The sequence below is a fragment of the Onychomys torridus genome, chromosome X (genome assembly GCF_903995425.1).
Source record: "Onychomys torridus chromosome X, mOncTor1.1, whole genome shotgun sequence".
In the NCBI taxonomy this organism is placed as follows: Eukaryota; Metazoa; Chordata; class Mammalia; order Rodentia; family Cricetidae; genus Onychomys; species Onychomys torridus.
The window spans coordinates 54,948,906-54,974,241 of NC_050466.1; the positions used below are offsets into that span (position 1 = coordinate 54,948,906).

Below are 25,336 nucleotides of genomic sequence, written 5' to 3' on the forward strand. Positions count from 1 at the left end.
AAGTTAAATGCAAGGAGGTTTAAAAATGGCACTTCACCTGTCATTCCTGGGTCTTTGGATCCACTTTTTAATGTTGAATGCCAAGTTCCCCAGATATTGAAAGGCTCCTCTGACATATCTAGGAAAGAGGATAAAAGGGTCCACAACAGAAAAAAATTAAGAATGAAACCAATAAATAATAGCATTAAATTTTGGGCACAAAATATCATATTAAAGGGTATACTACATTCAAAACAATACTATCTGGAACTGCCTTCCAAGAAGTTTGTTCTTTTGGAGATGGACAAAAATGCTCTTTCTGTATCATGTTTCTGATAAACAGAATTAATGTTCACTAATGAAATCTGTATCCTAACCTCCAGAACCTCTAAAGATAAACTTTGCATATCTCCCTGGTTCTTGAGGTTAAGCAACTCTCCAGGAGGACCTGGGCAGCTCAGATATCATCAAAAGGGTCCCTGTAAAAGGGGCTTCAGACATGGAAGGAACAGGCGTGAGACTGCGTCTACAGAAGCTAGAAGAGGGCAGGAAACATGGTTCCTCAGGTCCTCCCAAACAGAAGGCGGCAGCCCTGTGTACCAGGTTCGATTTCTGACACCCCAAATCATAAGAGGGCTGATCTATCTGGATGTTGCTTTCATTGTGGGTGATAACAATAGTGAGAAACTCATACAAGGAGGCAGTTCGTGATTGCCACATGGGCTCTGGCTATAGGAACAGGCATGCAGGGACAGCAGTGCTGGTTTCTGAACTCGCCTCAGGGACACTGTCCTGGCATGAGCAGATCTATTCCTGTGTCTGTTTCTTTCTCCTCCCTTCTCCCCTCAATCGGGGCATATGTAGCTATGTAGCAAGATGCTATAGTAAATGTATTCAGCTCAAGATTTCCTCCCTCCAAGCCTGTGCTGAAACCATGATTATGACTTGGAATCAGAGGTCTTCCGGATGTCTTCAAATGTTTGTTAGTTTCTGGGAAGTACACCTTCCTTCATTCCTTAGAGGGTATCAGGAGATCATGAGACAGACCAGATATACAGTAATAAGAGATCAGAAGTGCCTACAAGGTTACACAGCACAGATTAGCCAGGGCTTAGTCCATGCTAAGTGTTGCCATAACAACTGCATGCAGATTCACTAATGAAATCCAATACATGAGACACTGGTCCCATTCTTAGTTATCTTATCAGGAGTCCATAGGCCTCTATGGAGATCAATTATTCCTTTGAGATCCTGCAAGCTGAATTATTCGACTTTTAGCCTAGTGTTTTGGTCGCTGTCTAGTTCTGGCACACTGCATTGTTATGTGATAGGTTCAGAACCATTCCTTTATGAAAATGACAGAAGTAATTGAGTGGCATCAGACTATCAAATATGCAATCCAAATCCACCAGCACTGACATAGACTCCCCTGGATGTTAAAAGGAAAAGATCAATCGGGAAAACGAGCGGTTCCTTTGAGCATTTGCTCACTTCACAGATATTCAAGAATCAGAAGTTGTAAGGACCTTCTTTGACAACAACCATTTTTTTCTTCTATCTTGAACATTGAGCAGACACTCAGTAAATGCTCTCTGAATTGAAGAAACATCCAACAAAGGGCCTAATGAGGATAGCCCAGAATAACCCACCCCATGTAACATGTCACAAGAGGTGAGATACTTATTTGAGTTGTCACAGCCAAGCTTCAGTTACCTTTTCCAAGCCTTGGTCCAGGAGAACTTTCTCTCGACTTTGACCTTGGCGATGGCAAGTGGCCCACCAGTGTATACTTCTCTGGCACCTTATAAAGTTTCTCCGAGCCCCCCCGAGCCCTGTCCTCTTGCATAGCCAGCAGGGAGCGCTCAGACAGCACTGGGGAGTTGTTGTCATAAGGGGAGATGTCTCCGCTGGAGGCCTTGTTGGAGTCTGTAGATGAATGCCTCCCTCCCATGGAAAAGGAAACTTCCGACTGCAGCATGTCAGGGCTCCTGGCATAAGACAATTATAGGTGTATAAGTATGATCAGATTCAAACATTATACAGTTGTCAATGGCATATTTCAAGTACAAGCACATGGAGGCTGAAACAAAAATACCTTTTGAGCAATGTTCCCACACATCGCCATCAATAATGTGAAAGCGTTTCCATAAAATGATCACAAGATGGCAGTAAAACACAACAAACGCAACAAGAAATGTTGGCCTGCAAAGGAGGCAAAGGATGAAATAACGATCTGCTGTAGTTGCCAAAGTTCAACCAGCAGAAGGCAATGAAACCTAACAAATGGCATCAAACAAAGGTCAACTAGAAGGGTGGAGACACACATGCCTGTGTTCGCCAATGCTGCCTGCTGCTGGAAAGCAATCAAACTTAACAGATTTAACAGAAACAGGGCATAAACAGAGATAGAGCCTTATCATTGCCGTGCACCGCTCAAGTGCCCAACGGAGTGGTGCCTGATTAAATGTAAGAGTTAAACCCTGGGGGTCACTACTGATTAAGCAAGGAAGAAAAAAAAAAAGCAACGACTCAGATGACTTTTTTGCTTTCCTTAATCTCCTGAATTAAAAATAATCCAGACTTAGAGTTCATTGTGGCTTTAAGGAAAAACTTTTCTTTTCCTGTAGCATACTTAGTAAATAAATATATTCTTCCTGTGATGAAGACAACGATACTGGTGGTGGGAATATGTGTTTATGTATGAAAAGGTGGCTAAAAAGATAAATACATGGCAGTGTATATAAATACACAGATTTTGCAAGGCACTAGTACATCTGCAGCACAATCTACGGCATTATCTCACATAGTATTAGCATATGCACGTATGAGTTGTCATAGCAACAGAAATAACAGTGAAAATGTAAATGGAACAGGAAAAGGAGAATACCAGGAACATGGGGACTGGGCAAAGTCTTACCTGGAACAATCTTTATTTTCTACCTTCCTCAAAACAGTGGCCCTGACATCTTAAAGGGAAAAATGATCAAAGATTGATTAAAAGTTTCACAGTGTTCTGTCTTCCCTCATCCTTACCCTATTTGCTTCTCTTTACTGGTCTTTGCTTTCTGTTTGTTGCAGTTTTCAAAACCAATCTTTTGTGGTCCTAAAGAAAGTAAACACACACAGAACCATACTGTCCTAGCCAAAATCATTTTTAGCATGCAAAATGGAAGGAAGTGGATTCATAGGGACCCTAGCTTTATCTCAGGTTTCCAGCAAGGTTAAGTACCCAGGGGAAAAACATCCTGGCATCTGTGATATGCCATGCCTGTCACCCGAGGCAGCCAGGGCTCTGGCACTTTTGCTGAGGACATTTCCTACCCACATAGAAATAAGACCTCTGCTTGCCTCCTCTTTGAACTGATATCACACAATCTTATGGGCAGGAGCCAAAGGACAGCCATGAGGCTGATTTTCCAGACATGTGGGCCTCCAGTGAATTTGAAGGGAAAAATCATCAAGAAGAACTTAACTGTTTGCTGGGAAGCGGGAGGAAACCAACAACTGCATATAATTAAGAGAGAAAGCCCTGTCCTTAGTTCTAGGCAGGGGAACACGAATTCAGACCAACTGCACAGTTGCCTGTTACCATGGGATGTGGCTCTTCTTAGGAGAGGTTTGCTATAAACACAAGAAGTGAATGCATTAAACTAATGCAGACTTCAATTCCAAATCAGAAGGGTAATGGATCATATTATTTGGCTGACTCCATTAGTTTCCATTGCTTGGGTAACATTTCCTTTTCAGTCACTAATGAGAATGTCTTAGCTCTATTTGATAAGAATAAGTCATTGTGTACCTAATAGTGGGAACTCATAGCCTTGTTTTATGGGATATTTTAAGGAGAGTCTAAGTCATTGCCCAATTCATGAGCCCAACTGAAACAATGTACAATTTGGATTTTGCCGCCTCTTATTTGGAGGAGAGTTTTGGGAGTGGTCACACTTAGTGGCACTAAGGTTCACAGACACCACAAAAAAATTGGCTCATCATCTTACCAAAAGTGCAGATGAGAAACATCCAGGGCAATGGTCTAAATGTATATTCAGCCAGGAATTATGAGTATAAATGAGAGATACCAGGGAAGTAATTTCTCTCAAGTCATCATATTGGGAGCATTTAAGGTTTTCAGAGAAGGAGTGGGTTTTCATTTTTACCCCGTGTTACCATGAGGTATTGATAAATAATGCATTTCTGTTGGCTATGAGGGCTAAAAGGCTCAGAGCACATGGAGCCCTGTGTGAGTGGCTGCATGGACCCCTACAGAGCCTCTGTATATTTTACACCACAAACTAAGCTTGTTTTCCTTCTTGCCACCTCTCAGATTACTTCCTATGACACTTTTCCACTATATTTTCCACTATACATACTGTTTCAAGATGTTCTGGACACTTGGAATGGACCTGGTGTACAGACAGGAATTCTACTTACGTTGGTTGTTGGGGAAGTGCAGAACAGGCAATAGCATGCTTAATGGTTTGGTGAAAAGAAAACAAAACAAGGGGGGATCAAGAATCATTACATTAGCCCCTGTTGCTCTACCAGTGTTTCTTACATTTTCGTTGCTTTCATTGGATCTGACCAGATCTAGAGGAAAGAGTGGCCTTGTCCCTTTCCTCTTTCCTTCAAGTGGATTTTGCAAAAGTTCATTTAGTAGCTGTGAAATGAGGACACATTCTCCCTGTAGGGCTGCATCTGTATCAGTTGGAAATACACATTTGCAAGCTCCATTCTGGACCTTCCAACAGAATGGGCTGAATCCATCATGGAACCCACCGCAAACTAAGCATGTGGGACACCACGCTAAACAACATGAAAGGTTTCAAGATGGCAACAGGAGGTTGCTACAACAAAGAGGAGCCCCCTCAGAGTGCCATGCTGTTGCCCAGGAAGCCAGCTTTGCCTATTGAAATGGAAGCCCTGGGATAAGGTCAGCAGATTGTATTTACAGAAGATTTGGATACATGAAGATGATTAAGGGTCTCATACCAAAGCACTCCTTCCCATCTCAATCCATGCATGTGACAGTGAGCTAAAGATCTGCTAAGAGCCAAATCAAGAGAAAGACCACCAATGAGGGGCCAAGCTATAGTGTTGGCTCACCTACAAGTGAATATATGACCCTGATCTTGGGATGAATGGACCTTAGGTAGAGAAAATGGGGTAGTATGCCCATGCCAGCCAATGCTTAAGCCTTCTCCAGCCTCCGTGTGCAGGACTCGGATAATGGAATGAAGTCTGACTGTGGGGCAGTAGGGCTAAAGATAAATCCTGGATATAGAGGCAGACAGACTGTCTTACAGTAGACAGGGCTCCAGGTAGCTGGTGTCACAGCCAGGAACACAGCCAGTGCCATCCAGTGACATAAATGCTTTCCCGTTTTGGTTTACCCCCCCCCCCATTGGTATATTCTAGTCATGGAATTGGGTACAATATAGGAAGTGGGTACACATGGAAAGCACCATGAAAAATATGTGGCATGCTGCTTTGGACTGTAATAAAAGTAACATCCATTAGAGTTCATTATATGGTAGGCCTTGGCCTAAGCTACTCTCTACTGTCTTTGTTCCTGATCTAAGACCAGAAATGACCAAGAGAAATAGGTAGTTGATAAAATATCTTGTCTGTCTAGTAGTCCAGGCAATAAGGCTTGAACTCCCTGTAAAATTTATTAAACTCATGTACTTGGTGTTGCAAATTAATAATAAAAGGCTCATATATATATATATGTATATATATGTGTATATATATATGCATATATATATATATATATATATATATATAAATTACTATTTTAAATGTTTAAAAATATCCCCTTCATTTTATTTTTCTCAGCAGAGAGGAGGGAGTTGTAACCAAATTTGCTTAACAGCCATCAAAAGAATTCCCAAATTGAGGCAAACACCCTCCTCTTTGGAATCTCTGAAAACATGAAACAGCCTCAAATGTCTTCTCTCTGATTTGCATATAGGAGCTCCACCTTTAAGATGACTGTTCTAAGTAACCATTAAGATATTTGTGTATTTGCTTATGGAAAAGACTTGCATTGATGAGGGTTACAGTTGCTGAGGCATTGTCTCTAAAACATGGTGTAGCCTTTCTATGTTTTTGGATCTTAACAGACTGTTGGCTGGATAAGTTGCTAAATGATGTGGTTTCGAGTCCAAATGTGTCCAGCTCCTTTACTTTTTATAGCTAGTGTACAGCGGATTGAAGTTAGGGGCTTTGAGTAGATGGGGGCTGACAGACAACATGGGTTTATCTTGAAGCTGGGAGAGTAATCTGTTAGATACTTAAACCCAGGACCATCCCCAGCATGCATGGCCAGTCCTAGCTAACCAAAATGAGATGGACATGGAGAGTGAATCAACATTCTCACCCTTAGCTGGTCCCTCCAGGTCAGGGTGTAAACACGCTGGCAGGGTACTGTGAGGAAGCCTGCACTGCAGCCGGAAATACAGAACTGGTTCTGTGAATAAATGAAGAACTCCAGTTCAACCCTCAGTGTGGCTGGCCCAGCCAATTGCTAAGCTAATTAGCTGAGAATCACAGAGATTTCAAATGTGTGTTGTCTTCATCCTTGGTTCAATCGCTTGATAGTAAACTTCAGCCTGCTGGAATGCAAAGCTTGTATTCATCTCAGAAACTATTAATTGCACCAGGAAATAATCCATTGTCACAGCAGCCCTGGAATTATGGAGATTCCCACATTAAATATGCACGGGGCTGCAAAGCTTCCCTTGGGATAAAAACACCTCTCTAAAGAGGTGCTGATGTGAATCTCACTTCTCTAGCAGATGGTAAAGTCAGTACTGGACGATAAATACCAGGGCCTTTGGGGATACTTCTCCCTTCATTTTAAGTCCTTATTAATTTCCTCTGCATGATGTTATAGTGCATCAGTGACAGGTGAAAGTAAAATAATGCTGTCTATATTCCTTTTAGTTATATCATGCCTGACAAGGCATCTTTGAATAAATATTTTTCCAAAGTGTAAAAAGGCTATAGATTACAGTAAAGACACTGGAATGCTGGGAGGATGAGGTAAAACCTTCCTCCATCCCAGATTGCTCTACCTATGACAATTACTTCTAGTTTTTAAAATCCTTCATTGTGGAATTTCATATCACACCTAATTAAAGTTTTCCCTAAAACTCTGCCTGAAATGTGTGGGAGAAAAAGGCTTAATGCTTCATAATTTCCAGGGTACTAGAATGAAAGGAACATTGAAGTCATTAGCTACTGCTAGCCAATAGTATTCTTTGCTGTTATGCCATAGGTAAAGTCAGATTTTGGAGCATCCTGATCCAGCAAATCATAGCAAAGAGAAGGTAGAAATTATAACCTATTATATAACAGTCCACAGACTGGTAAAAGATGCCTTTAATTGTGGACATTGATAGATTAAAATGAATGATTTCGTGGTACTGTTTTGATAAGCTCAACAAAATACCACAAACTACAAGAAAACCATCACTCTTCCATACTGCAGAAAGTGTTTATGATGGGGAAGACTTCCATCTTACAGTTCCTAACTATTGCCTTTTGGAATGAATAGTTGTTTTCATCCATGTTTTTGATGTACTAGTCACAATTTTTTAATTTCAATAACAATTTTGTGAAGGTCACTAACAAAATTAATCACACTGAAATTTAAAGATAGGTACATATGGGCTTGGTTCCTCTGTGTCTACTTTCTACCAAAGTACAGTTAAATTGGCTATGAAGATTGGTAGATTTAAAGAAAATTTTCTTTACTGTTTTTGTTTGCTGATTGTTTTGAGACAAGTTCTCATGTAATCTGTGATGGCCTCAAACTTACTACCTAGACTGGACTAGCCACAAAGCTCCTGATCCTCATGAGTGCTGAGATTACATGCCTAGCTCCTTAGGTTTTCTGAAACCTGCATTTGAAAATGACAAGAACAATTATTAGAATTAGTTTTCATGCTATAGATAATCCTGAGCTCCATTGGGCTCTCTCTCCTGATTTACAGGCCATGTTCACACTGATTTATGTCAGTTTTACCAAGCATTCCTTGCGCTTGCTAGGCAAGTGCTCTACCATTGAGCTAAATCCCCAACCCCCAAGCATTCCTTATGCAGAGATACAGGGGTCCAAAGCACCTCAGTGAAAAAATAGAACTGTGTGCTTTGATATAAATAATTTTATGGAAGATTCATTTCTCTCCCTAGAACATTAAAGAAATAAAGAAAATACTAAAAAAAAAATGAAAAATAGGTATATTGGAACCCTTAACAGTGAATTAAGCTTCAATGCATCATTTCTTCCAAACAATGTTATCATTATCTAGTCTCAGGTTAATTTAATTAAAATCATTTCAGATTGTCATTTTGTCAAGAGCAACTGTCACACTTAGTAACTGTCTCTGCTAAAAAGAGACAAAGAAAGGGGGGCCTTTGAAAATATTATTGATGGGTTGCATCCATTTAGGCCAGGACCACTCGTTTTACTATCAACTTGGCATGTTGGGTGGCTAAGTATGACATTGGTCTTTAGAAAATGTTGCTCTTTTACCTTTTCATTGTCTGGGGGCAGGGAATCAAAATTGATTTTATAAAATATTATATTACAATATAGTGTTCATGAGTGAGTTCTTATTTTCTTAAATTTTGTGCCCAGATAGGTGTCTCTTACCTCATCCTAGCCCTGACCCTACTACAACAGCTTTGTTTTGCTTTAGAGGTCCTCATTCAACCTACATTTAGATTATCTTTCTCCCATCTTCCCCTATATTGTCACATTCCTGAATCAAAGAGAGGTTGGTCTGTTTTAAGGACTTCTGAAGAAAAGAGCACATAATTCTAGCAAGTACACCAGACAAGTTGTGAAAAACTCATAAGCCTGGCAACTTTGGTACTGACAATCTCTTCTAATCCCTCTCTGCCATGCCCCTTTGGTGAAAGCTAAACCCTGAAGTGGATGAGCACATGAAAAGACAATAAAATCTCTCTGCACTCACCCAATTATGATGTTGCACACAGAAGAGAAAAACACAAATCATAACAAAACACCAAGTTCCCAAATATCACAAAATGTCTGCTCTTTCAAAACAGAGATAATAATACATATTTTCTCATTCTGGGTTTTATACTCTTTTGAAAATTTATTTCGTTTCCCCTCCGAATTAAATTTTGTGGTGTTTCCATTTGGCCTCACAGGAATCTAAAGCTTTACTTAGGTATGTGAACTGGGGAATGGAGGCTTTGGGGGAAAGAAATTAAAAAGTCTCCAGTGCATAAGGAGCTCTGCTTTTAGACCCAATGCCATCTTGTTCTCATGGGCCATATTTTGTGCCCATCTGCTATCTCATAGATGTCAAGGGACACATTCATAGTGCCTCATACACAATAAGTCTCTAGTAAGTAGTTGTAAATGGTGAACCATATGGTGAAATTCAGAATAAACCCACAGTAACTGTTTAATTTCCAACTAACAGATGAGAAAACTGAGTCAGAGTCATATTGGGACATGGGAGATCTCAATCTCAACTTGAAGCTTGAAAGCAGTGTCATCAATTATACAGACAAAACTGATAGGTGGTTAATTGATGTGGGTACTTACTGTAGCCAGCACCATCTGTCACTTTGGGGTACTATAATTTACAATCTCTATAATTTATAATTACAGGGATATTTTGTCACTGTATTCCTTTATCACCACTTTCTGATTTAAATGTCACCCCAATGCACTGCAGTATTTTATTTTAGTGTATCTATCTAACTTCATTTTTTTGTCCCCAGACAGATGGCAACTTTGATGTTTTGACCAAATCCAGGACCAGCTATCTGAACACCCAGAACCAGTTACATCTTCACTCAGCTCCAAGTGCACTACAAGTTCTTCCTTCCCGCAGAAGCCATTATGAGACTGAAAAATCACATCTCCCTCTTTTCTACAAACTCCAAATGGATTTATAAGCCAGAACATTTGTTCTTCTCCTTTATCAACACAAGGACACATGTTAAAGGTCAAAACTCACCCCACCCAAGTCCCCATGGTATTTTAAATATAGAGAATCCAAGTGGTAGATCTGAGTCAGTTCTTTGGAGTTTGGGCTGCTTATTAGAATCATGTGGAGTGCTTTGAAAATCCCAATGTCTGGACTGCAAGCCAGAACAAATGAACAAACACCATGGTTACAGGGGAGACTCACAGCTGTTCTTTACAATCCCCAGGTATTTGGAATGGGCAGGTGAGTATGAAACCATGCCATTTTGCATTCAGTTATATAATGAATAATACACCTCTCCCATCAGGTCTGAATGCACATAAAGTTAAGAAAATCCCTTGGCATTTTAAGCTTTCTCTACTCCAAATATGGATCATGAACCAGTAACAACAACAGTACTACAGGGAGCTTGTTGGAAATACAGAATCTCAGTCCACTTCTCCAATCCTACTAACTCAGAAGAAGCAACCTCCAAAGATTTGAAGAGCTCTATATACACCAGGAGTTTGGGAAGCATATGTTTATGGCCCAAAGTGACGGCCTACAGCTCAAGCCTCAGAAGGCCATTAAAAAAATGTTTTTCACAAATATCTATAGTTTACATAATGATATTATTAGTGACCTTCTGGACTGTTCTTTGCCTGTACCTAGAGGAAAACAAACAAAAAGAAAAACAAAACTAATCCTCTTTTCTTCCCTAAAGAGTCACTCATACAAGGATAGCAACAAAAGAAGCTAGAACAATTGCACCGCTAGGCGTGGGCTTAATATGTACACTTTGTCCTTCCTAAGAGCAGAGAAAAAAAGGTTCTGTTCTTACCTTGGCATTTATATACCAAAAGCATGCTTGGAAACCACATTGCATTCCTGTCAATGGTCTTTTAAGAACAAAATGTACCTATCTAAATAATGCCACACAAAATAAGAAATTTAGACAGTAAAAATTCCATGTTATTTTTCTCTTTATGTATATGTTTTCTGGGTTTCCTACCATATAGCAACAAAATGTTATAAACAAAGATTAATGAGGGATTTACAAATAGAAACATCACTGTGTTTCTTGCCCACAGGAGAAACACAAGTAAGATTATAAAAATTCTCATAGCATATGATTGGTTGGGGAGAAATGGGAATTTATAAGTTGATGAGAGTTAGAAATATAGGAAAAAATTAAGTGCAGTTCCAATTCCCTGATACGAAAACAAGATCATGAAATGCAGGTTCATTTGTATTTTTTTTATATATTTACATTTACTTGTGTTTCTTGAAACTTGAATCCAAGCAGAATATCTTGCTTGAGCCAGAAATTGCCTTGATTTGATTGGCATACAAATAGTCTTTTGTTAAAATGCACTGAAAGGGGGATCTGATTCCCAGGCCTTCCCTGACTGCTGGAATGCGAGGGCAGCTGCAGTCAGCAGAGGTCTTAATGTCCTGGCCTGTTAAGAAGGGGATTAAACAATGTGGAATTTCTTCCCTAAATAATATACTTTTATAATCACCTGAAATAATTTGTATCAAAAATAATCAAATTTGGTATTAGTCTATAGAAATCACTGAACATGTCTCTTTTCTAAGTTACATCTAAATAAGCCCTGTCTTTTAAAAAAAACTATGGCTGAAAAAGAGAAAAATGCTATGAGGCTGGGCAGAGGTGGGACAGGCCTTTAATCCCAGCACTTGGGAGGCAGAGCCAGGCGGATGTCTGTGAGTTCAAGACCAGCCTGGGCTACAGAGCTAGATCCAGGAAAGGCAACAAAACTACATGGAGAAGTCTTGTCTTGAAAAACAAACAAACTAAATGCTCTGAATTAGGCTAAGGCATGTCATTGGTTTTAGGATTAAATTTCACTTTTGAACATGAGTAAATGTGTCCTAGACTTAAGGATTGAAAGCACAGCACAATGATACTCTCAAGAGAGAACAGCATCAATAATTCCTATCCTAAATTTAAGGTTGGGTATTTATGTGGTGATGGTGCTCCTGGTTAATGTGGCAATGTGGCAATGCCATCCCTCTACCTGGCTTTTCCAAATGTTATATCACCTTCATACACTCTGCCTCTATTAGCTGGGATTAAACATAAAATCTGAACAACAAACTATTCTGTGCTCCTTTTAGGGCAAAATGGGGTCAAGCCGTAACTTAAATCATGCCTTGTATTTGCCTACTTGCAAACTTGGATAGTGTGCATTTTCACCAAAACAATACAAGATATACGTAATGACAGAGCTGGGAAAGTACACACTTCTCATTGCAAATGGGCACTTAGGTCTCAGCAAAGGTTGCTCTTGTGGTTTAGAAATAGATTGCTCACACCTGTAAAATTGCACCAGGAAGATGATCCCCTCACCCCACTGCAGCCTACGGGGCATTAAATGTTTACCAAGACTCTTAACAGACATGCCTAGACTTTTAACATTGGGACACAATATTGTCACTGACAAAGCTGATGATCAAGAACTGTACAACTGAGCTATAAAGACAAAATTTTGTAACATTTTCATCAAGTTTGTGATTTTGTGTTGGGCTGAATTCTTAGCTATTGTGAGGCACATGTAGCCTGTCGGCCATAGGTTGGTCATGTTTGCTAGACTCATTTATACACATCTTACTCCTTCGAGCTTCTTGCCAGTGGTTTAGAATTTTTTTCCCCTGTGAACATAAGTCAGAAGTTCCTGAAGATTCCAGAGGAAGTTGAAAACAAACAAGAAAAGTCTGGGAAAGTGACTTAGACTTTGGTAAGTTGATAAGACTAAAATAATTTCTGCTTAGGTGGACTGATCAGAATTGCCACATAGTTGGCAACATTCCAGTTGTGTCACTCTTCATGCAAATATAGCTACCATTCATATTCTTTAGAAATAGAATTAAAGAGTAAAATCACAAATGTGACTTCACAAGCTGGAAAATGGGCATACTCACGAGGATTGGGAAGCTTTTCTTCGGAGCAAATAGTCCACAACATCAGGATCTGTCTCCAGAAGGCTGATGAGCACTTCGTTCTGGAGATCTGGGGGAACCTGAAAGAGCCAAAGGTTGAGGCCTAAACAAAACATCCTGTCAAAAGATGTAAAGCATAGCTTCAGCCACATTATGTCAGTATATGCCAAGCCTTCGAAACCTTAAGGATGCAGACTGACTTATTAGTTCAAATCAAACCTATACCAACCCATATACCATGTTTAATTCTCAGGACAGCCTAGAGATTATCAGATAATCACATTCCCTTCAAAATGCCATATACCTGGAAATCTTATCTAGTCATTTGGATGCCTCTGTTGCATAGACTAGATTTTCCCTGACTTAAAGTGAGCAAACAATCATGGGTAAGAGGAATGGTGTTCATAATTTGTATCCAAATGAGGACACTTTCTAGAGTCCATATTTTGAATTAGGTGGAGAGAATGGGCATAAATTATGATTGTCTGGAGATGTTCTGGAACATACAATGAGCTGATTTAAATGCTCATATCCTTGAGGCACACTCCTTAAATTCTAGGTTCGCTATTTTAGTTGTGAGACTCTTAACACAGTACATTAAAAAAGACTTATTGGTCTCAGTTTCCCCATCTGCAAATTGGGAATAACAGTAATATCACAAAGAGTTGATAAGGTAGATAAATGACTCATTTTGTTGTTGTTGTTGTTGTTTGGTTTTTCAAGACAGAGTTCCTCTGTGTAACAGTTCTGACTGTCCTGGAACTTGCTTTGTAGATCAGACTGGCTCTGAACTCACAGAGATCTGCCTGCCTCTGCCTCCTGAGTGCTAGGATTAAAGGTGTACGCCACCACTGCCCAGCTTAAATGACTCATTTTGTCTTGAGAGTTTGCAACAATACCTGGTGATAAACACTCCAAAAAACAAAACAAAACAAAACAAAACAAAAATGATGCTGATACCTCTCTGCACAGGCTATGATGATTCAATGTCTATCCTTCTTCATTTCTTATGTCTAAATCCTACTAGATTTTTCTTGCTTCATAATTCCATGGGTACTAACAGGGACATTATACATGAGTACTACACTTCTCCTAGTCCAATCCATAATTCATTCAAAGACAGTCTTAAGTCAGTCATGCAGAAATGTTCCCTGGGAGAAGATTGAACCCCGCTCTAACAGTTTTCTACTCCATAATCCCTGCTAGCTCAAGCAAAAGCAATGCAGACTACTGGGAGAAAATAAATTTTCTCACATGTAAGTTCCAAGAGAAGAGTTTTCAAAACCACAGAGACAAGTCTTCTGAGAATAAGTGGTTGGTGGAAGAATTTGCCTTCTGCCTCTTGTAGTACTCAATTGTTCTTGAGTTTGAGAAGCTGGAAACAATCTTATTATCAAAAACGGGGATGAGAAAGCAAGAGACCGCCTTTCTTCTCTTGTAAATGTTTTCCTCCCAAATCTTCATGAATGACATTGGCAAATTCTAGCCACATAGCTCCAAATCTGCAAGGTAAATCCAAGCCTATGTCCTGTCTACTTCCAGTCCTAGCCAGGAGGTCAGCTTGACTTCCTCTGTTTGGTACTTCTTCCCTTTCCTTCCATTCCAACTGCAGTGTCTGAAGTTCAAGCCTTCATTACTCCTTTGTGGAGCTCATATGTTAGCCATTAGCACCCTCCATTCCCCTCTTCTTAGAAAAGTTCTATCCTAACTCCTCTCTGTAGAACCAGTTATTCTCCAAACCTTGGCTCAAGGGTGAAGTGGACCCTAATTGAAGTTGACTAGTCATTCCATTACCAGAACAGCACATCTGCCGTGGAAATAGGCAAGTGGCTCTACTAGAGTTGACCCCAAACAATAATACTGTCTGAAAGGCTTCAAGAGAGAAACTAGAGACAGATCCTACAACCACATATAGCCTGATCATTCTGCTGACACTTTGAAGAAATAATGGCAGGGGCAGTAGATAGATCTTGATAGCATTTGAGTTTTGGGTTAAGCTATACACAAAGTCACATAGTTGTGACTCAACTTTCAACTATCCAGTCATCTGAACCCTCAAATTCCTTAAACTAGTTTGTGTTTGTAGAGGAAAAGGAATATATACACTTGGTGGTCCTTTCATGTGGTAGCTCACTAACTTGAACTCTATTTCCTTAAAATATGCTTCAAAATTCTCTACATGGTTGGAAGATATTCACTCAAAACTCTTTTTATCCCCACAGATGAAGCCACATCTTGCTGGCTTTCCTCAGCATGTAGTTCCCGTTCTTCTCCTCTAGAAGTGGTTCAGATATCCTTATTCTAGCACCATGGTTTCTCTTTCTGGCATTCTCCCGTGTCCATTCTTTTCATTCATCACATTGATATTTGGTCAGTGCTTACAGAATATCAGGAAAGGAATTTAGGGATTCAGCTACAAACTAGACAGACATGTATTTGTGGATATGGCAATAAACATAGAAAGTACAGGGAAAGTATAACGAGTTCTATAGAGAAGAGCAAACAAGGTGAGAAGAAATGCTGAAGGAGATGCATGAGGCATATTTGAGAAAAAAGTCAAAGTTAGAGAATATCACACCAGGAAGAAGGAAGAAATTAATGTTAAAAATCTTGAGTCCCAAACAGTGAGAGTCTAGCAAGACTGTAAGAGAGTGAAGAAGTGGGTGGCAGGAGGGAAGCAGGTAGCCAGGGCCAGATGTTGTAGAGTCCTATGGATCATGATTCAGATTTCTGTTCTTGTTCAAAAGTGAGTAGGGAGGCATTAGAGATCTTGAGGTGATGACTAACACATTTTTTTTTTGAGACAGTGTTTCTCTGTGTAGCTTTGGTGCCTGTTCTGAACTCACTCTGTAGACCAGGTTGGCCTCAAATTTACAGAGATCCACCTGGCTCTGCCTCCCAAGTGCTGGGATTAAAGATGTGCACCAACACCACCCAGACTAACACAATTGTTATCACTCTGCCTTCTCAAGTGGAGAGTATATCAAAAGGAAAGCCAGGGTTGAATCAAGGAACACTACCAGGGGCAACTGATGGGTTCCAACCAAAAACGGTGCTGCTGAAGCAGGACAGCAAGATAATGGGAAATGTTTAGATCTCAAATACAGTGAAGACACTGGTGACAATTTAAGTTAATTTATTGTAAAGAGAGGAAGAGTATGAGAGGCAGAAAGAGAAAAGATGGTTTTAACTATTGTTGCTTAGGTAATGAGGATGGAGAAGCTATTGACTGATTTTGAGATGCTAATGGAAGAGAAGTCTGGGTGAAGTTCAGGAGTTAGGCTTTGATATGATAATGTTGACAGGTCTATGAGACATCCAAGTGGAAGTGTATCTAGTACACAGCCAGAAATGAGGACTTGGAATTCAGTTTATATGTCCAGGCTGGGCATTAGAAATGTGGAAGACACAAATAGATAGCATTTAAAGCTCTATGATAAATAACAATGATCTAAGAATTAATAAGGAAAGAGAAGAAAAAGTGTGGAAATTTTAGAATGACAGATGGCATTCTCTTATTATATTAGATAAATTAAGCAATTAAAAACCCATCATTTTAACCGCATGACCATAATCAAATAGACATACATAATTACATCTATTTTTAAAGCAATATATAAATCGTGAAATGAGAAATAGTTTAATTTATTGCATTTTTATATATTCAGTTATTTAATGTGTGTAGGCATACATGTGGAGATCAGAAGACAAGTTGTGGGAGTTGGCTGTCTTCTTTCACTATGTGGCTAATGAGATTTGTGTTATAAGCAGCTTTAGTCATTGAGACATCCTTTTGGCCCGAAGAGAGAGACTGGACATTGTGGCTTATATCTGTAATCCTAGTGCTTGGGAGGCTGAGGCAGAAGGTGTAATTATGAGGCCAAAAGTGGGCTACAGAGTAAGACCCTTTGTCAAACAAGCAATGGATGGGGAAGTTCAATGGAAGAATGCTTGCTTTGCAAGGGTAAGGCCCTAAGTTTGATTCCCAGCCCTGAAAAAAAAGTTGAGCAAAGCAAAAATAATATAAGCCAAAAATGTATATCTTGAACTAATTTTTATAAGAAACATCTAGGGGCAAATTAGGAAAATGCTTGCATATTCATATAGTTAATTCGATTTTAAAATTTGTTATGCTTAGATATGTAATACAAGTTTTGTTCCAAGCACCAATGTGTTCCCACTGAAAACTAAACAAGAGTGCATGTCCTTTGGAGTGATACAAGTACTGCAGTCTTAATTCCAGGGCACTATATGGTTTATCTAATGATAAATTATCAATGTGGAGAATCAGAATAACTTGCATTATTACAATAGGCTACAGGAAGTGTCATTGTTTAAACGATAAGTTGCTGTAATTTGGTTTTGCGTTGTTCAGTTTTTACTCATTCAACTAGGCTTGACTGCCAAGAAATTAAAATTGTTGAGGGTTATTTTATGTAGTATACGTGACTTTTACTTGGTAACAAATGCACATAAAATGGGTCAGGACTATGAATCTATATATAATTTCTTTGTGAATATTCCATGACAGCATTTGGGCTTGGAGAAATGGTTTATATATACCAACAATGATATAGTTAAGAATGTGGCTCCACAACTATAAGGAATATTCTCTTATGTATTTTGACAATATTCTCCTATGTATTCTGTAAAACCAACTTGCACACAGAATTTATTAACTACATTATTTCCTTTAAATCTCATTTTTGCTACAGAGTGATGTAAAGAACCTTCTAGGATTTATATGCTAATACCACATTTTTTGTTCCTCAGGAAAAAAATGGATCCAGTGGGGAAAAGAGGTAAGGAGGTGGAAGTGATGATGTACTGAACTGATTTTCAAATATTCACATCACAAGCTGCAACTAGCCTTCTTTCCAGAGAATCCTCATTTTCTATATTATATTTCATTAGCTATTATTTAATAAAAATATTTAAACTACAGACTCAATTCAATCAGATAAACATTAATTTGCTATTAATTTAGGGACTCAATAGGGAATCAAAAGCCCAGTAAATAAACTAACAGGCAGCAGCAGCCTAAAAGAACAGTGTGATACCCAGCCTCTCCATTCTTGGAAAGGTACACACAAGTGCAGTGCCAATTTATTTACTGCACTTTAGTTTATCTATTATATCCCTAAATTAATACCAAACAAACATTCATTCAAGCTAAGCACTTCTGCCCATTTGCATGGGGGTGGAGTTGCTGTCTAAGAAGTATCTGACTCCACAGCACTTGAGGTCTAGTTCTGGCTGTGCTGCTTATAATTAAGGCAAACTGGGACATGTCAACTGCCTTACTTAGGATCCTGTGCTTGCATCTGCAACTATGGCATGCTTACCATACGTATCCCATTTTCCTTTAGGAACAAGTTATCACAAAAGCTAGCACATCTGACAACACCATATTCATTGAAAGGAAGGCTAGTACTGAAAAGGTTTCATTAGAAATACATGAAATAAGCTAAGCACTATATGAAAAGGTACATGCTGATATCATCAAAGAGAATAACATTGTTCTGACATTGTCTTTCACTGTCACATGTGTGTGTGTGTGTGTGTGTGTGTGTGTGTGTGTGTGTGTGTGCATGCCAGAGGACCATCTCAGGAGTAATTCCTTAGGAGCTGTCTACTTTGTTTTGTGAGACAGGATTTCTAATTGTCCTAGAGTTCGGTAAGCAGGCTAAGCTGGTTCTGCCTCCTTACCTCCCAATTACAAATGTGTGTTTGCACTTGACCTTTTTTTCTTTAACAAGATTTCTAAGGATTGATCTCATGTACCTCATGCTCACACTATAAATACTTTTCTGATTGAGCAATCTCATCAGCTCCTACCTCTTTAGTATTGACTCACAACTATGAATTTGTCTGTGTTTTTCCACTGGTCCACATAGAAGAATCCCTCTCTTATCTGCCTAACTAAGTTTGGAGACTTTCGTGGAACTTTTACATTTCCAGTTTGTGACCCACAGCCCCACAATGGCAGATCTTGAAGCACGTACTTGTATTCTCCCCAATTGTTGCCCCTCTTCCATCAGACAGTGTCTTAGTTAGTAGACAATGTCTACTACTGTAGTAAAACCACATAAACAACATAACCAAATTCAATATGGAGAGGAATACAACTCTCAGGTCACTGTCATCACTGAGGGAAGTTAGGGCAGGGATTCGTGGTAGGAACCTGGAGGCAGGAACTGAAGCAGAAGCCATGGAATAGTGCTGCTTACTGACTTCTTCAGCCAGCTTTCTTGTATAACTCAGGCCCACCTGCCCAGGAATGGACTGAGCCCTCTCAGATCAATTGCTAATCAAGAAAATGACCCACAGGCCATCCCACAGGCCAATTTTGTGGGGACATTTACTATTTTTTGCAAGTGACTCTAACATGTTTCAAGATAACCAAAACTAGCCAGGACAGACCCCAAAACTTTCTGCTGGGACATCCTAAGAAGGTGGGTCTCCTGATAGCAGGGATTGTCTAAGATATAGACTTGTACTGAGGCAGGCTCTGTTAGTTACTCTTGCTTAGCATTAGGGAAAGATCACGTATGCAATCCTGATTAAGCTCCCCAAAGCACCAGCTCTGGGAAAGGCTTTCCTTTATATTGAAAAGTGATACACAAGGAAAAAATGTTTGTCTTCATCAAACAATTCTATATGTTGAAATGAAAAATCAAAAACAAAAACCAATGAACCAACCAAAAAAACCAATTAGTACAAAGTTGGTTTACTTAATTCATTGTTTGCCATCAAAATCTCAATTGGATTTTAGTCAAGGATTTGGTAATTTTAGACATTTTCTAGGGGTACCATTTATGGTTGTGTTTATCTGGCGACTTAACTCCTTAGATTTTAATGTATTCTCTCAAAGCATAATGTTATTCCAAAAATCAAAAGAACTTTGTACTCCCTTGCTTCAGAGAAAGAAATGTAAACACCACACATATGAAGGAATAAAACTGTCACAATTACAATCTCCTATCAAATTAAAAATGAAACTTTGAATGGTTGTCTAGAGTATAACTGCAATGAGGTGGTTTATTCCATAAACCACCAAAAGGGAAATAATGGTACAAGTTTCTCCATAACAAACCATTAAGTGCTCCCTTCCATATATGTCAGTGGGCGTTCTACAGCAATCCACCACTTTGCACTTGACCAAAAAGAATGCTTTGGCATTTCAAATTCTCAACACTCCCCAGCAAAAGTAAATGCCACTGGAAATCATGATGCTACATTTCAGTTAATACGCTGAAAGGAATCACTTTGGCTGGTAAGGATTGTAAAAGCTCAAACAAGGTCAAAATCAACCTGAAACCTTTTTGTGGCTCTGTCATGACAGGAGGTTCATTATTTTGGGAGGCTCTGGGTGTATGTGGAGGTTCAAGAGGAATTCAATTTGGTAAATATTTCTTTGATTTTTATTTTTTAAGACAGATTCTCAGGCTCTATGTTACTTAGACTGGCCTGGAACCCATCATGTAGCCCAAGGTGGCCTCAAAGTCACAGGAATCATCTTGATGCAGTCTCCTGAATGCTGGTATTAAAAGTATGATCCACAATGCCCTCACTTCAGTGAGTATTTCTTGAAGTTCTTTGGGGGTAATTGAAGAACTTTAGTGAACAAATACAGTGGAAGATCCAAAGGGTTTCTTTGAGAATGACTTAAGCAAAAACAGAAAAAAAGAAAGAAAAATGAGCAGTGCTCCATGGCAACAGGAGAAACAGCTCAGGAGCAATGTCCTTTTGCTCTTTCCCACCTGCATTTGATCCCAATGGAAAGGTGTTGCGTCTTTGCAGACAAGGACAGGCGAGCAAAACACCAGCAGGAACTTAGACTAGCTGTTGGCTTCAACATTAAGTTGAAAAGATGCTTTAACTAGTTTAGAGGTATGGAAATTGTTGAAAGTCTCCTGACTCCCCACTGTCTCTTTCTTTGTCCACAATTGGCCTCCCTATAGGAGATACTGCATCAAAGTACCTCTGTTACTTTTTCACTGCAGGGAGGCATTATGCTTTAGAAATAAGCTACTTAGGCATGGCCTTGCTTGGGCACACAAACTTGTCTTACTCCTCACAGGTGGCCATAACTAGAGAAGCTGATGTTGTGCACAGTGCCAAGCTTAACCTGTGGCACATAAACAGTGGTTGTTTTTTACTCTATTAATACGGAAGTGAAAAGCATATCCAATTAAAGGGATGCATTCCTCAGGGTGGTTTCTTGTTTGATGACTTGAATGACTGCTTGACCCTCTTTGAATGGCATACAAAAGAGATTCTAAAGAAATGCAATCCTTACTGGGGAATGAAGAGAACACAAAGCAAAATTTGCCTCCCAGCTGAGCTTGTGGAAATCTCACTATAGCTTCTGATCTTTTCTTTATTATTAATTTTTAAAATTTATTTTGCATATTGACCACAGTTTCCCCTCCCTCCTCTCCTTCCCTTTCATCCCTTCACCTCCCATCTAGTCCTCCATCTGTCCCTCCTCCATCTCCATTTAGAAAGCTGAACTTTTTCTTAAAAGTAAATTATTTTTCATACAATATATTTCAAAAACTATGGATCACTTCATAAATTTCCATGTCTTCTGACCTTTGCTGCCAATAGTGTTCATTTGACATTTCTCAAGTGCCCTTAGTGGATCTCCAGCTTGGGCTGACAATCAATGCAATGAGAATGTGCTTCCTGTCCACATTCCACCACACTCAGGACTTCTCCACTACCTTCAAGTGGTGTCTTTTCTCCCTGGCCCTTTCTGAAAAAGCCATGCTATGGAACATGCTATGTTAGCCCTTAGCACAAGCTGACAGCTTTCTGCACTCCACTCTGAAACTCTCATTAATTCCAAGGGTAAGGGGTTATTTTCCCACCATCACTCACAGAAGAGACAGCTTGCAGACCAATTAGCACCTCAATGATTTCCACAGTGAATGCTTTGTTCTTGGAGACCAATCTACAAACAAATGATTCTTACCTTCTATTCCTGGTGTTTTCAGAAAGTGCCAGTTTATGTTAACCAGTTTTAAAATAGTTGTTGACAGAAATGGAGGGTCATGATTTAGAAGTATGGCAATTGTATAGGTATAGGTGCTGAACCAAAACAGCAACAAAAATATATTTTTCCTGGCATTATAGAGCCACAGTATTCAAGACATAATTATTGAACATTATCTTCTGCCAAGTACTTTCTCGATGCTGTGGGTGTCAGTGTGTAAAACAACCTAAAATCTCTCTTTTCATGGGGTGCAATAGTGCATGGCTTCATTCTTAGCAGTGGAAAGGATGACACAGAAGGAATGTGAGCTTAAGGCTAGCCCAGAGTATATAGGGATACCATGTCTCAACAAGCAAACAAAACCCACTGACGTTATAAGATTTGTATTCTATTTGGTTTCAATGACCATAATAAATAAGTTAATCATGAAATGAGTTAAAGGTTACCAGTGCTATGGAAAGAAAAAAAGGAGAGTCGGGGAAGGGACTAGGAACATGTGCACATGTTAGCTGATGACATTATCATTCACAATGGCCAGGGTGGGATTTTTTTCCAAGGCAGCACCTGAATGTGTTTGATAAACCAGGTACCATATTACTCGAGCATCATGACAGCAGCAGTTCATTTTTGTGAATAGTGTATGTCAGTCTTATGGTAGGTATATGCCTTTTCTAAATGACATGTGCTACATGGTATTTCTAAGTTTCAAAACAGTCATATAAAGTAGGTCCTTTAATCTCTTCTTTTTTACAGAAGAAAAACTAGGGCTTAGAGAAGATAAACATAGGGTCAGAGGTCATATTACAAATAAATAGCTTGGAGGAAATAAGGATTTTGATAACTAATTCCAAAGCTCATGGTCTTTCCACCCAATCTGTGTTTCCCAACATGTGGTTTTCCTAGGCATGACAGGAATCTAGTTAAAGCTCCTAAAGGGATTCAATAGAAAGTGCTGATTCCTGAGCCCTGTGCTATTCAGTTCAATCTTCTGGAGAGTAACCTAGAATTCTGAATGTCTAACAAGTTTTCTTGCAAACTCTGCTGCACAGTGAAGCTTGAGAACTACTATTATCATCTTTTGCCTTGGTCTTTTTGAGGAGGCTGAGATAGAGTCTTAAACTGTAGCCCAGGCCAACATGGAATTCACTCTGTAACTCAGGCTGGCCTCTAGTTCCCTGAGATTGTTTTACCTCAGTCTCCTAAATTGGATTATAAACATAAGCTACTACATCACAATTACCTTTGCCTGTGACAATGAAGTTTGCTATCAGGATCTATTTCCAGTTCAAGGACTTCCAAATAAATGCCTAATCTGACTCCTTAAAAAAATAACAACAACCAGTTTTCATGGTTGAGGGGACAGAATCCAAGACCTCATATAAACAGGGTAAGAACTCTATCACTTAGATATAGCCCCAGATGCTAGTCTGATTCTTGAATCATATTATCCTCTGAATTTAGGTGCCTTTTGAATACTGGGCCAAAGCCAGGTTCTTTCTTGCCTTTTCCTATTTTTCATTAACTCAGATTATGGTCACAGAGAAGACATTCTCAACATTAGAAAATGAGGGACATTAAGAACAATGTTTAGGTCATTGCCAGGCTTCTTGGGGTTTCTAGATCCTTTCCACCAGTTCTTCTGTGGAATGACTGATTCTAGGGTGCTTTGTGCTTTTCAGGAAAAGCTCACAGCTATTGCTGCTAATAAGTCTTCATTTGTAGTGTCTGTCAATGGTAGCAGTTTATCCCCTTTCCAGCTCAAAAACCTTCCTAGGGACTATGAAGAGACACAGTGGCTAACTACCTTTAGTCAGCTGGCATGTTCTGTCACTTGAAGCATCTGAAAAATGAACATACTAAACAAACTTTTAAACAAACAGCTGAATTTTTATCCACCCATGGGCATGCTCTTCCATGATACTTGGTATAACAGAAAAGGTTCTAAAAGGCCAAGCATGCCAAGAGAATAAACAATTGTGATGAAATTAATTTTTATATGCTTTTAAGAAATATAAAAGAAGAAGTCAGTGCTGGAGCACTCAACCACACAGATGTTAGATCTAAAAAGGATCTTGGATAGCAATCATTTAAGACTATTCCATGATAACTAGAGAAATAAAAATCAAAGATGAGGTCATGTAACTAACATAGCAGAGACAGACTGTAGTCAAGTTTTCTGGTTCTACTTTATTTTTACAGACCCTGGTTTAGGATCTCTGTCTTTCTATCCTACAATTTCTTCCACTATTCCTTTCTTTTTCATTATAGATCCCACACTCTATCTAAGGAGATCAGACATCAGTACACTGATAGTTAACTTATGCTAAGAAAAGTATATTTAATTCTTGCATGCCCAAACTTTCCCCACATGTAAGAGTAAGGACTTGTGAGACAGAAATCATACACCACACAGCTACTATCAAGTCACTCATGAATCTAACCAATGTTTATCTTGTTTCTACCATACCATTGGCATAGCAGTAATAAATGCGTTGATGAGAAAATATTACATTTTGATGAGGAGAAAAACAACCAAAAAGAAAAATTAGCAAAATTTTCTATTAGTAGTGGTTACTTCTAAGGAGAAAGAGAACAGAGTATGAATATGAAGTCAGGGTGTGGTGTGGTGGTGGTATGGTGGTGGTGGTGGTGGTGGTGTGGTGGTGGTGGTGGTGGTGGTGGTGGTGGTGGTGGTGGTGGTGGTGTGTGTGTGTGTGTGTGTGTGTGTGTTTGTGTATGTGTGTGTTTTGCTGGTAGTAGTAGAAGTCATAGCAGGAATAGTAGAGTGAGGGTGGAGGCATTAGATTTTAGACAAAGTCATCAAGATGGACTTCTTTAAGAAACACAAACCATAACTTGTGCACATAAATATTTGTTAATGCCCAAGGGAATCTCAACATCAATCCCTGCAGAGAATGATAAAAATAAAGTCAGGTTTGGAAAACATCACAAGAGACAGAATACTGATGTTTTGCTGTTGTCCTAACTATTCCAGGTGGCAGGAAGTAGAGAGAAGAGGGATGACATAATTACAATGACCTCTGCCTTTCAAGGAGATCAGGAAGCATTTTGTTAGGATCTGAGGTGAAAAAAAATCCTAATGGTATGTGGTTTTATATAAAGGAAAACTTTGCTTAGAATACAGAATTTAGAGAATAGAATTAAGATTGATGAGAGATATTATTTTGTTAAAAAGTCCAGAGAACATGAAGTAATGCCAAGACAACTTGGCAAGATGATATGTGACTTAAAACTTGATGAAAATATTGAAAAGTTCAGACATTTGATTCATCCAAATATGTAATTAATTATGAGGATTTGGACTGAAGTGTGAAATTTATATAGTTGATGACTAATTCAACATTTTTGAGAGTTTTCCATGTGCAGCACAGGGTCAATGCTTCAGAGACACAATAGGGAGCAAGATGCCACAGTTATT

General features: G+C 39.1%; 1 protein-coding gene across 3 annotated transcripts in view; it reads right to left on the bottom strand.

Annotated features, from left to right (window-relative positions):
• The window catches only part of Arhgap6 (Rho GTPase activating protein 6), a 254,670-nt gene that overhangs the window by 2,421 nt on the left and 226,913 nt on the right, over positions 1–25,336 (bottom strand). For all 3 annotated transcript variants that reach the window (XM_036175165.1, XM_036175166.1, XM_036175167.1), the window contains exons 10-12: positions 12,879–12,976; positions 1,693–1,967; positions 38–118 (exon numbers count right to left, since the gene is read on the bottom strand). In XM_036175165.1, the coding sequence (XP_036031058.1) occupies positions 38–118; positions 1,693–1,967; positions 12,879–12,976 (454 nt within the window). The remainder of the gene's footprint in view (positions 1–37; positions 119–1,692; positions 1,968–12,878; positions 12,977–25,336) is intronic.